The sequence below is a fragment of the Pholcus phalangioides genome, unplaced genomic scaffold, assembly GCF_987345545.1.
Source record: "Pholcus phalangioides strain wild (caught in Gottingen) unplaced genomic scaffold, Ppha-v1.0 ptg000017l_1, whole genome shotgun sequence".
Classification (NCBI taxonomy): Eukaryota; Metazoa; Arthropoda; class Arachnida; order Araneae; family Pholcidae; genus Pholcus; species Pholcus phalangioides.
This window is the reverse complement of record NW_028301610.1, coordinates 65,101,437-65,115,904: the sequence shown is the minus strand read 5'-3', so window position 1 is coordinate 65,115,904 and position 14,468 is coordinate 65,101,437. Positions and strand designations below refer to the sequence as shown.

Below are 14,468 nucleotides of genomic sequence, written 5' to 3'. Positions count from 1 at the left end.
TGGCTCCGTCAGCCCTCGGAACAGGAAAAATAAATTTCAAATAAATTAAGTCTTATTTGAATATCAGTATGTCATGAGTCATCGCAGAATAATAACGTGCGGTGTGTGTTGTTTCCACAAAAACTTTTGGTCCTGGGCTGCAATTTTGAGAGGACGGCAAATTTTAGGGGAAACAAAAACTATCTTTCAAAGTCATCGATTTTTACACTGTGGAGGTGATGTAAAACTACATTTGTTTTAGCCCCCCCCCAACTCGACAGCAATAATCTACGCTCTTACTTACGGCCCTGTCCGCAGCACCCAGAAAGTGCTGCAACAAACAGATTGGGAATCACAGCCCTATAAAAATTTTACAGTACAATATACTGTACATTCAATATAATTTATCTGCAAAGTATCTCTCAGCAGTGGGCCCCCACGTCATCGAACAAGAGTTCTGGATTGAGATGTTTTGTGGGTATCAGGCAGTGCCGTCTTAACGCATGGGCTCACCCGGGGGCCTCAAGCGAAGAAGGGGGCCTCACAAAAATGAGATCTCGTTGAAATTCTCAAGAGTTTGCCTGGTAGGGCCTCGCAAAAATGACTTGCCCCTGGGGCCCATAATGCTCTTAAGACGGCCCTGGTATGAGGGCAGGATTTCCCAATCGCCCCCCCCCCATCTGTTGTGAATTTATAAGGTAAAAACTGGAAAAACATTGCTCCCGAGACTTCAGTCAGGAGCTCTGTGGGACCACCTTCCTTCATGGGACCTCGGTATAACTTCAACCACTTGTTGGTCGGTGAATTTTACGGCGGTGAAATTTTCTGGACACGGGCAAAACATTTACTCGTTAGTAAATCACCCCGTTAATGAAGTCATATTTTATACAAAAATTGCCACGTTTTTAAGACAAATAAATTTAACTGGTCGAATGGTCGACGCGTTTCGGCTCTTCAATGGAGAGCCGTCATCAGGACCTCGTGGTCAGAACTCACACGAATGAAGAGTGATGTTTACGTCTGGTCGTCCGAAGAGTTCGCCTTTGTATTTGCTGCATCCGAGTGGTCTTTGGATGCGAATTGGGGAGCCATCTGTTGTAAAGTGTTGAAAGTTTTTGCACGACTGAGGTTAATAAAGCCTGTCCAAGCTGACGAAATAGGTGGTGTGTTTCTTCCATCATTAACGAGGAAATTCTGGCATGTTCTGATGAAGTATCCCTCGAGAAAATTCAATTCCGAATTGTGTGTTGCTTTTTTAAAAACAAATGCTTTGTCAAAATCAAAATGATGTGAATGTTGCCAACAGTGTTGGGCAATAGCCGAATTATCCGTCCGTCCCTTCTCAACATGCTTTCGGTGTTCGAGAACTCGAATATTTAGATTTCTTCTAGTTTGGCCAATATATCCATTTTCACAATTCTTGCATGGGATGAAGTAGGATCGAACACCGAAAGCATGTTGAGAAGGGACGGACGGATAATTCGGCTATTGCCCAACACTGTTGGCAACATTCACATCATTTTGATTTTGACAAAGCATTTGTTTTTAAAAAAGCAACACACAATTCGGAATTGAATTTTCTCGAGGGATACTTCATCAGAACATGCCAGAATTTCCTCGTTAATGATGGAAGAAACACACCACCTATTTCGTCAGCTTGGACAGGCTTTATTAACCTCAGTCGTGAAAAAACTTTCAACACTTTACAACAGATGGCTCCCCAATTCGCATCCAAAGACCACTCGGACGCAGCAAATACAAAGGCAAACTCTTCGGACGACCAGACGTAAACATCACTCTTCATTCGTGTGAGTTCTGACCACGAGGTCCTGATGACGGCTCTCCATTGAAGAGCCGAAACGCGTCGACCATTCGACCAGTTAAATTTATTTGTCTTAAAAACGTGGCAATTTTTGTATAAATTAAAACCAGGCAAAGTTACTCATTTTTTGTGATAAGTCATATTTATTCGGTCCTGAGGTGTGACGTTATAACAAGGTCTGTCTGATGATGAAATGGTGTCAGACTCGGAAAAGCGGTTTGTTGCAAGGAGCAGAGCACCCCCAGATTCAGAAATAAAAATTTGTTATAAGCATAAATTTGTAATTGTTTCCGCAAATATTGAACACACATGGCCCCTAGGCTGGGATCTTTTGCGGGCCCATTATGGTGAATTTATAGCGTGAAAAATAAATGATGCGAATCGTCCCAGGCCCCAGGGCTGGAGTCCTGTCAGCTCAATCCTTGTGAGGGCCATGATGGAATAAGGGAAGAATGAAAAATCCACGTTTGCCGTCTGTGCATATTCAATTTCCCCCCCCCCCGAAATTATTGCTTGTCGATATATCTCGCCGATAAAGAGGCATTTCCCCCCCCCCCCACCTCTCTTTCTCTAAATTTTCGGTTGTGTGGAGGCATTCTTGCTTTGCCCCAGGGATACAGTGGGTGCATCAATAAGACAGGGGATCCAGACATGTCTTTTACATTTGTGCTACTCGCCAGAGGCCAAGCCGCATAACTTCAAAGTAGAAAAACTGGTGAGTGATTGGGAATTTCCGATATTTATGACCATCCGCCAAATCCAAATCGAGAAAAATTTATGGCAGGGCCTATCTGTTTGCAGACATCTGCTGCCCTCAAAATAGGAACCATTGGGGGACTCGTATGAAGAAAAAGACGTGCATGTTTTGTGTGGAATGTATGTATGTGTCAGTAGGGAAGATTTTGACGACCAGACGCAAAACACCTAAAAATCTCTAGCAGTCCAATTATAACAATGGAGGACTTATTAACCTGTTCTCAGAAATGAACAAGGAAAATGACACGTGCATGGCAAATGTGAGCGACTAATCAGTGAAGTACCAGCTGAATATATTGTTTTGAATCGGTCATCAAGGTGCACATGAGTGGTGATGTACCGTACAGTTTTCTTCGCATGCAGTGAATTACGTTGCAAGTTTCCGTTGTGCTTTTTTCCCAGTGTAGTATTGTTCATTTATTCAAATGATAGGTTCACAAATATAAATTTTTGATAAGAATTTAGAGAAAAGTTTTCAAATTTTAGAGTAGAAAAATCGCTTGAAATTTACAAAGTTATGCAATTTACATGAGCATCTATCGTGAATACACCTAAACGAAACAATCTCCTGCTCTTCAGCTGACTTTTATGGCGAGTTACAATGTAGAATTTTTTTATATCGTTACTTTTTTTCTGGTTAACAAAATACAAAATTCGGTCATAAAATATAATTTACACTAAATTATTAACAAAACGTGCTAATAAATACGTGTTACGTCAATGTAAGTCAGCACAAATATATTTAAATGTATGGCAAGATTTTCATTTCCCAACTGTGAATGAAAACTATGCAAATATTGAATTTCATAGAATAATTTAAGACCTTTCGATTAATTTTGTGATCAATTATATTTTCCAATGATGATGTTTGCAGTTGCTGATGAAACGCACTTCGTTCATACATACCTATTTTGACTTCTGTACGTTATTAATACAGCACCAAAAAGGAAAAACGTTCTAACAGTTCGTTAAAACCGTAAGATAATAATGAATTCAACTCATAAGTTCATTAAAAGGGTTTTAAATTAATTAATCTCTTAAAAGTGTTTAAATTAATTAATCAATTTGTTTGTGTGAATGCTTTTAATTAATTAATTTGCACTGAATTAAAAAGTAATTGGTTATTTATTAATTATTTATTACCTTATGAACGAGTAAATTATTGCAGACCGGGCCGTAGACTCATAGAAATTAGATTCATCGGGTCACAGTTTGAAAAGGTTTAGAACGACTGTTTTAGGAGGATTTTTGGGAACTCATATTATGTCTAGGCCTGCTCATCTCACTACTTTCTTGGGATGGATGCCATGCCCGCCCCCTTCTCCCAAGGGTGGTGTTGACAGGGCTCCAGCTCGAGGCAATAACAATTACTCGATGCGTGGCCCAATATTTAGAGGGCTAAGAAGGGTGGAGGGGGCACGAATTCTATTATTGTGTTTTATTTTTTACATCATAATTTTATTGAACGGGGGGAGGAAAATTTTTAATCTAGAAACCAATCAAAAATCCCATCTTGTGAGTCACCAATTTTAAATTTTTTCGCTGATTGACCTCAGATCAGTGTTGGTGACCTCAGATCAGTCCGATTGGGCCCAACGCATGGGCCCAATCGGACACGGCCCGGGAGCCTCAACAGAACAGCGGCCTCACAAAAATTACAACTGTTTGATATTTTCGGAATTTGCCAGGTAGGGCCTCAAAAAAATCACTTGGCCCGGGCGCTCACGATGCTCTTAAGACGGCGCTGCCAGAGATATGGATAAAAAGTGGAACTAACAAGCAATACGTCTAAACAAGTGAACCGAAGGTTTAAAATCAACTGTTCTTAATTAGGGATCCTTGGAGGCCGGGCCACAACTAGGGGGGTGTAGGTGGATCTGGGGCGCCGGACTAGAGGGGGCGCAAATTCCACTCTTTAACCTCTCCTTCAACATTATGAGGCGCCGCGAAAATGTGTGCTTGCCCCGTGCTGACCAAGTACCTATTTAGTTGCTGCGTTCGTAGTATAGGTCAGCCATTCTGAACATTTGGAAGCCCTTGGGGCTATGGCGGAAGTATTTGATAGAAGCGTAAATCGCAAGGAGCTCCCTATCATAAGTTCTGTATTTGCGCTACGTGCAGGGGCGTAGGAACCTGTGGGTGCCGGTCTTGAGATTCATGTAGGAAATTTCGATTTTTGAATCAATTCTGTGGGTGCTCGGACCCGTTTTACAAACTTCCGTGGGTGCTCGAGCACTCACAGTGCCACTGGCTCCGCGGGACATAGCTTTCTTGAAATAAATTCGAATGGCTTAGGACCATCCTTTTTGCGAGTGTGAGTATGAAGAACTGCTCCGATGGCATCAACCATTACAGAGTTTTGTTGTGTAGGGACCTGGAATACAAGAGTCGTCGCTTGGGATAAGTCTGCTTTGCATTTCTTAAAGTTATCAAGAGACTCTGGGGTCCACAGGACAAGACGTTTATAGTTTTTTTTTTAATCCTTCAGGAATTCATTCAGTTGCAGAATTTGGAAGGAAACGTCAATAAAAATTGATTATGGCTAAAACACGCCTGAGTTTAACGATGGTTTTTGGGGTTGGAAAGTCTGTGATGTTTTGTATTTTCTCTGGTAGTGGTTTCACACTTTGCAGGGTAATGAGGCAACCTAAAAATCTGATTGCACTCTTACCAAGAACACACTTGGCTGGATTCAATTTGAAGCCATGTTGTTTCAAACGGTCAAAGACCTGATGGAGATGGTGTGTATGTTCTTCATCATTGGTGAAAGCGATGAGAATATCATCGAAGTATGGAACACGGAAGTCCAACCCTGGTGAAGGAAGTCGAACACTTGATGAATGTAGCTTTGGAAAGTCTGACCAGAATTGCAGAGGCCAAATGACAATGACGAACTCAAACAATCCAAGAGGAGTTGCGACAGCTGATTTTTGGATATCATCTGGGTGCACTGGAATTTGATAGTATAAACGTGTCAGGTCCAAGGTTGAGAAGATGGTTTTGCTGTGGAATAGTTCAGTGCAGTCCTGGATGTGAGGGACTGGATAGCGGCCTGGTACTGTGATGGCATTCAATTGGTGGAAATCTCCACAGGGTCTCCATTCGCAAGGGGACAGCCCAAGCACTTCTAGAGGGTCTAATGATACCTTGTGTCATCATGAATTCAAACCCCTTTCATGCTAGTCATTAATTCAGTAGATAAGCGTCTCGGCTTAGAAAATACTGCCCCCCCCCCCGCCTTGTTTCAATATGGTGGAATACTGTGGTATTCTCTGCCTTATCAGATACAAGAGAAGGGCTTGTGATTTCTGGATATTTCAGAAGTATTTGGTTGAAGTCGGAAACTTCAAAAAGAATAGTGACACTGGAGCTAGATGAGCTGAAGTCAGCGGTTTTACCATATGAAGAGATATTGGTCTCTTTATTGATGAGGCAACTGTTTTTGACATAATGAAAGGAAATCAATGCCTATAATAGGATGTTCGGCATCAACTACTACAAATGACCAGGTAAATGCATAACATAAATATAGGTTAGGAGTAAGCAACTTGGTGCCATTTGTACAGGGACGCCGGAACATATTTGCTCGTGTTGCTAAAGCAATAGCAATCATTTAAATGGTATTGCTCAGCAATACCAATCACCATTTGAACATAGCTCAAATATTGCACTGAAAGAGCTTTTTTTTTAAAATTAAAATTTTTGAAGAAATACCCTTTCCGTGTAAGGAGTTGCATAGCTGTAGCTTTTTTTGTTTGCAAGTCATTTCAGGTCCAAGGGACTTTCCCCATATACCCTGTATATTCATTAAGCATGAGAATAAAATGAGCATCATAGAATCTGAATACCACAACGGTAGTCACAGCAATAGACTTGAGACAGTACGTTTCATCGCTGATTTCAGATGGATCTCAATCCTTTGAGTGGCATTAACAAGATATCTTGCCTTCTTATTTTAGCATTGACAAGCCCAAATATTTTGTAAAGTTAATCCCTCTCAGTGGAACACTTTTCCAATCTATTCCAATGGTTCACAAACTTTTGTCAACCACTGCTCCCTTGTCTAATTCATGATTCATCAGCGGCTGTTCAGGATAGATTAATAGATATTTTCCCGTAACTTCTTCAAAACATAAATAGGTGCACAGATCAATATCTCAAGCTCGACGTGACACCTCACATAAAGGTTGGCGATGCCCCTGGAAACAGTGACACACACTTTGAAAAAGTTGCTCTATACCATAGGCGAAGATAGACTTGGAAGTCTTGGGGGGGGGGGTTACGGTCATAATGATGTCAATTCCTATATAAATATATACATTAGATTAGTCGACTCCACCTTTAACGCTGGGGGGGGGGGGTTGGCATTGCCACCCCGTATCTCCGCCCCCGCTCTATACCCATTACTTTTTCATTAATTTATACACATTTACTGCTGAAAATCATAAGGAAGCTTATTGCTATTATGCCATGTAAAGGGATAAAAACATCAATCGTCTCATAGAAAAAATCCTATTACAGAATCGTTTATTCCAGAGCTATTACCAAAATTCAAAGCTCAACATAAGTATAAATAAACAAATACACACAGACACAGAAACATGTATTTAAAAAAACATCCTAGTCAAATGAGATGCTGTATATATAGAGATTCAGAGACGAAGGAGAAATGGTTCGACTTTTGTTTTTCTATTTTTCATGACTTCTGACAGTGTGAGGGAGAATTTGTGAAGAAAAAAAAACATAAATGACTGCAAATAAAAAGAAAAGATACACAACGTTTTGATTACCACCATGAACATAGGCGTACGCAAAATTTTCTCGAGGGGGAGGTTTCAGATTTTTTTCCCTTTTGGGGGAGGTGGTTTACGTTTTTTCCTGCAAAATAACACTGCAATTTTGGCTCAAGGGGGTTAGAACCCCCTCCCACCGCGTACGCCAATGAACATGAAGTTATCGTTGAAAACACCAGGAAACCCCCTCCGCTACTACTTTCAGAACGCATGTGAATAATCATTTCAGCATTCTATATTTACAGAAGACAAATCTCAACAATTATTCTTGTGCATGAAAGAAAAAATGATTCGATAAACGAGATCACACACTGATTGCATGCACCATGAAAATTGAGACAAAAATGTCTCGTGCATCTCTTTTCTGGACATACACACATACACAAATTATACATCATGTTGTACAATGGAAAAGTGGAGGAAATTTTTTTAAGTACGTAATTGAAAAAAAGTATTTTAGCTAAATCACGATATTTATTTTATTTGCATGTTTTTTTCATTACTTTCCATACTGCCAACGGTAAAAGCCACCAATCCCCCCACCCACGGAGAACCCATGAATTCACAGAACCAGAATCTGCATTTTTAGGCTATGCCTGGCCCTATTTCGGGCCATAAGTTACCAATGAATTCATGTTTGAGAAGTCTGCACACTTTTCCAGACGTCTGGCTTGCTCATTATCCCCTAGGGTTGACAAAACAGAATTTTGCTTAAAAAAGGACACCATTAACCAAATGTCGTTGTCATCTTCTTCCCACATTTCTTGTATTCATATACCCGTGTGATTTGCGTTGTATTGTTCAAAATCAAAGCTGGCACCGATGCCCGCGGGCACCACAGGAAATGGGAATTGCAAACAGTAGCTTCTTTTTTTCCTTGGAACCAAATATTTCTATAGGGACAAGAAAAAATTGTTTTGCAGACCCATTCAACACATGAATTCAATTAACAATATTTTAGCTGTCTTTTTACTACTCAGCGAAAAAGAGAGCCGATGATAGCATACAATTGGTGTGCAGCCTGGCTGTTCCTTGAATAGATATGTAGTATACCTACCATATGAAGGGGAAAAAAACCTTTCTGTTGTACTGCTGGACTTCCTATGGTGTGGAGTAGTTAAACTCTTCTCTTAAATTCGGTAAAGTTGTTGTGCAGACATCATTAACCAATTTCAACGTTCGGCATTTGACCCCACAAGGGAAGGGCTGACATGGGAACGGACCTGGAACAATTACCATAATTTTTTGGGGTTTTTCAAGCTGTAAATTAAGTACAGAAGAGCCCGTGAAAAGTTTTGCTTGGGGGATGCGACAAAAGTAAATACTGGACCCATTAAATTAGAAAAAAAAGTGTAATGTTTGGGTTTTATGCGGCCCAGGGTGTGCGCCTTGTGCGTCCGTCCTTAAATCCACCTCCTACTTGGACCCGCCAGAAATCCCAGCCTACGGGATACGAGGGCATAGCCCAGATAACAAAATTTAAACAACAGATATTCACTGACTAGCCAAGCACCTCTCAACCTTGGTCTCACCCCCTCCCTCGTTCCACAATTCTTGCTTTGCTTTCAGTGGAGAAAACGGTTGAGGCTGTCAAAGAGAAATGAGAAAAAGCAATTTCCGCCGTGAAAGTGAGAGCCGCTCTTAGGAGTGTGCGACAGGAGCGGTCGCACTGGAAACCGTGCTTTGTGGGGAACTATTGGATTCTTTCATGAATTCTGAAATTACTTCTTGCATTAATTCTGAAGTTTCAACAATTCTTAAATTCCCCCCCCCCATCCCCGTAAATTCTGAATTTTTATTGGTGCTGGAATTATTTTTGATCCAAGTCCCAAATTTTTTATCAGTTTCAGGATTTTTTTTTCTCTCATTAGTTTAAAATTACCCTCAGTGCTGAGTTTTTGCCAGTTTTTGTATTAATTTATTGAATTGTGTATTTAACATTTTATGTATGGATATTTCACAGCATTCTTGTATATTTTGAAATAATGGATGCAGATTCCTTCCCCCCCCCCCCACCAAATATATAAAATCGGGCAAATATTTTTCGTGTCTGCAACTGTTGAGACGCACCGGGCCCCTAGGTAAGGACGGGAGTGTCGTCAAAAAGAATGGGCCCACCCAGGCACGGCTCGGAGTCTCGCACAAATTAGATCTGGTTGAAACTTTCGATAATTTGCCTAATGGGGCCTCAGAAAAAATCCCTTGGCCTGGGGGCCTATAAAAGATCCTAGCGCAGGCAGCATTGGAGGATGTGTGGGGCATCTTTTACACTTATATATGTCAGGGATTCTCAAACTTTTCCCACCCGCAGCACCTTTTTCTCTAATCAACGTTTATCCGCGGCTCTCCACAGAGCAGTTTAACAAAGAGTCTCTTCGAAAAACCTTTGCAGGGTGCCGTGGCACACAGTTCGAGAACCCCTGCATTATGTATTTTCTGTTTTCAATGTAAGCTTCCCCAATATTCTGAAACACTATACTCAAATGACCAGCAACATTACTGTGTGGTGATGGTTGTCAATTTAAATTATCGGAGAACTTGAAACGCGAATCCAACTAAATCATCAAAAATCCAATCCAACCCAAAAAAACTAAAATACATATGATAGAATTATTCAATTTCAGAATACGCATTAGCATGCAGTGCCCTCTTAACGCATGGGCCTACCCGGGCAGGGCCCGGAGGCCTCGAGAGAAGAGGGGCCTCACAAAAATTAGATTTGGTTGAAATTTTCTGTAATTTACCTGGTAGGTTCTCAGAAAAACCACTTGGCCCGGGAGCCCTGTTAGCATGGTTTTAAAGAACTGATGATCAAATCCATCATTGATTGATGATTAAAACCCATTTTCTACCACTTTATCAGTTTGTAATAGAATTTCACAGTTTGATGTGAATATTATGAAGGGGCACAGGCAGTGCCGTCTTAAGGCATGGGTGCGGCCTGGGGGCCTCAGGAGAAAAAGAGCCTCACAAGAATGAGATACGGTTGAAATTTTCGAAAATTTGTTTGGTAGGACCTCAGAAAAATCACTTGATCCGAGGGCCCACGATGCTCTTAAGATGGCGTCCCAGAGACATTTTAAATTAACAGAAATTGAAAAATATAGCATATATAAAAGTATTTTCTTTATATATTTTAATTTATAGAAAAAAAATAATTTTAATTTTTGATTGTCTTGGGCAGGGCTGTCTTTAGAGCGTCATGGGCTCCTGGCCAAGTAATTTTTCTGAGATCCCACCTGGCAAATTTTCGAAAATTTTAACTGAGTCTCATTTTTGTGATTTGCCCGGGTGGGCCCATGCGTTAAGAAGGCACTGGTCTTCTTGGGGCAGACATGGTACCCCTATACCCCCTCCTGCATAGGTTTGTTACATTTTACTGTGGTAAAAATCTTACAACTACTGCAAAAGTAGGTTGAAGAACGGGTTATCGCTGCAATCAAATAGATTTGAGAAAAAAAAGACTACTTCAAAAAAGGACGTATGGTCAGTGGAAAATATATGTAAATATCGTGGCCTGGCCTGTACAGAGAAGTGACTCATACTTTGAGCAACACCAATTATTTTTGACTTCCGGCGTCCCTGCATTTGTAGCACAGACTAAACCAGCATTGGTTTTTTCTTGTGGGCAGTGGGTTTTTGGGAGTAACAAAATGTCACCACCTGTATCGATGAGAAAGTTTACTCGATTCTTACAGTCAGCCAAGATGATTCGGCTGATACAGCAATCATGGTCATGGCCGTCTAGCGATCGCCTGCTTAGTTTCCTGTGTATGCACAAGGGAATGCACACTTTTTAGCCTTTTCGCTGAAATTAGTGTGATAGAAACACAAGTTATTTGCAGCGGGTTTGTATTGGCGATTGCAGGAATGACTGTGCTGTCGCCGATACGAGAAACGTGTATGTGAGCGGGACCGTGGACAGTAGCTGAAAGTTTGCTCACTTGCCTGGTCAGCTGCTCAATTTGTTTTTCCAAGTGCATTTTGGAGGATTCCACTCTAGCGGCATCTAAATAGGGTGGAAAGGTAAGATAATTGATCTTGTCTGCAACAGCGGAGAAGTTGGGTTAGATTTTCGTTTAAGGCAGCCAGAATACTTTGAGTGTTTTTTTGGGAGTCGGGACAACCACAGCAACTTCAGGAGTGGTTCACCAATGGAGTCTCTGGCAAGTGATCGCATCTGTGTGAGAAGTTGTGATGGACGCAGATCACCAAGCCTTGAAGGAGGGTTCATATTTTGGAAGAATCACTTTCTGAATGCAATTCAATGAGACGCTTCTTTAAGGCATCGTACTTGTCAACTTCAGGATGGTTGATAATGATGTCGCTTGCCAAATTGAGGAAATCAGATTCCATAGCTGATACTGCGTGATGAAATTTTGTGGCACCTACGGTGATTTTGGCCAAGGAAAATTGGGCCTCTATTTGCATAAACCACAATGTGGAGTTCGTCTTCCAAAATGGGGGAAGCTTAATGGCAACGCGATTGATTTGCGGCTCGGAATTGTTATCCATGACGTGTTTTTATGCGTTGCGAAGAATGTAATCTAGATGTGAACAATTAAAAATGCGGTAAATACAGGGAAAAATAAAACAAGTATATACATGGGTTGAGAGTGTAACATTACCATTACGCCCCCGCGGAAATCGTCCTTATACTAATCATTTTTATATATTTTAGTTTGTTTTACCTTTTTGTCTCCAGGATCAATCGGCAGCATCGTGTGTCCTCTGATCGGCCAATTTGTTATGTTTGGTTGCCAGATTCAATATTATGTTTACAATATTTCCTTTTTTCTCATGAAATTGTGCAAATTAGATACAAGCTCAATGCCGCACCTTCGACCTTGTGATTGGTTCTTTCGTGAGGCATTATGGGGAAAGCTCCCATATAAAAACCAGATAGAGATGTGCTCCACTACGAACGATTCTACTACTTCCGACTAACGACTTGTCTTAATCACTGAGGCGTCACGCCCTGTTGAGGTGTGAGCTAGATCGTCTCTCAAATACAATGAGTTAAAATTGCAGAAGTGTACCTTGGGCACCTTGGCCGTCTCATCGCTTGACTTCATGTGAGGATTCAACGTCGTCATGATCCTGTCGCCTGTGGATTGGTTAGTGGCCAGACCGGCTACCCGTGGACGTTCGCCTTCAGTTCCATGAGCAGCGGCTGACCTGTGATCTCAACGTGTGTTTGAAGACACTAAACCCGTCTGAAGCTGGTGTCTGGGAGTCTTCTGCTGTGAGGTAGACACCTGGGAGTGTCTATCGGACAATGTGAACTAGCACGTGAAAACCTGGACATGGCGGTGAGACTGATCCCTTTTATTGTTTCGTTGTAATATTGAGAGAAAGGCCTAACTGTGATAATTGTTGATAAAATGTTACATTAATAGTTAATATATAATTGGATAAATGCTTATAATTAATCAAAATCTTGTCTTTTTCATTGTTGTCATTCATTCAATGGTTACTGGGCGAAAAAATGTTAAAGAACTGGGAAATGCAAGATAAACGTTGCAATGGCAAAAAGTCAGCCAACAGGTAATTCAAAATTGCTTCAAGGAAGCTAGAGGTTTCAAACCAATTATCTAAGTGACAAAAGAATCAGATATAGCGAACCATTCAAATTTCAACGAATCTCAGAAGAAGGTTCAAAAATAAAATTCAGAACATTAGGGCATTACTAAAAAAAACTTGAAAAAAAATTTTAGTGTGTTTGAGCATATAGTGTGAACGAACATTGATTGTGTGTCACTTAACCAATAAATTTCATCAGTACCTAATAAAATATAGTATGGTATTTTTTAGTTTATAATCAATTGCATTTTTTTCCCATTTTTTCCTTTCTCACTGAAAAAAAATATTTCTCGAAAAAACTATTTTGAAATATTTTTAAGTCCATCAGTTTCGAGATAGAGAGGTTTGACTACTTACAATGGTGAACGGTCGGGACAAACAAAGAGAAGTTTTTTTGTTCATCCAGCTAAATAACTTCTTTTCCCCAGCCATATAATGTGTGTCCCAATGTAGACTGGCTACACAGACAACATTGTTCTTTTCTATTGCTACTCCTCCATGAATCCAGCTCCAAGGGCAAAAAAAAAAAAAAAAAAAAGAAACAGAGGGAGAAGAAAAAAATATTGAATGCCACAGTTTTTCGAAAGTCTAGATTTTAAGAGGGGAGAAAAAAGTCTTGAGTCATAAAAAATTTGACCTTTTCTCAAATTTTGTGACTTTTCTGTGATGGTAGACAGACTGTTCAACATTGTCTTCACTCTTCATGAAGCATTGGCTAACGATGGCTAAAACAACTTAGTTTGAAAGAAAATCAATTTGGGGGGGTTGAGAAAGGAATACTTTGCATTATGAACACAACAGTGGTTTCTTAATGGTAGAGGCTAAGTGCTATTTTTTAAATTCCTCTCATTCCCGAAAACTTCTACTTATAGAAAGAAAACCGAGCATAAGGAATATTTTAAAACTAAAATACAGAAAACATTCAGGAGCCAAGTAAAAAATTTGACTTATCAGAGTTCAACTTATCAGGAATTGACTGTATGCATGGTGGGACCAGGTACACATGCAGCACATTTTCCTGCATGTATCGATTCATTAGAAGTTCTTCAGATGAATGTGCATGAGGTGCATGTACAGTTTGGTAGTGGTGATACGGAATAGGTAGCAAATTTAAAAGCAGAATACAATCGGTAATGTATATAAGATGCAAGAAATAAATAATGTGTTAGGAAAAATACCTTTGCAATCATTCTCATCACTTTGATCAGAACAATGGTAGAATCCATCACACACCAAAACTGTATTTATGCATCGCTTGCCATTATGACACATAAAATCACTTTTGCTGCAATCTAAATATACAAAGGAAATTCAATATTATGAAAAAATGAAAAATACGTAGAAATACATACACATATAATTTAATATAGTATATGCAATAAAAATAATAAAAGACGTTTATAGAATTAATGTTACCAAAATTAAGAATTTCGACACTATGAATTTTTGACAGCAGGGTAAGAAGTAGAGGGGGCAGTAAACTTTAGGAGGGAACAAAAAAATGCCATTACAATGCCCCCACCCACACAAAAATC

General features: G+C 40.1%; 1 protein-coding gene across 1 annotated transcript in view; it reads right to left on the bottom strand.

Moving 5' to 3' along the window:
• LOC149074642 (uncharacterized) overlaps nt 1-14,468 on the bottom strand; it is a 233,868-nt gene that overhangs the window by 23,644 nt on the left and 195,756 nt on the right. Inside the window, exon 12 of the mRNA XM_089247053.1 lies at nt 14,112-14,225. Within this exon, the coding sequence (XP_089103179.1) occupies nt 14,112-14,225 (114 nt within the window). The remainder of the gene's footprint in view (nt 1-14,111; nt 14,226-14,468) is intronic.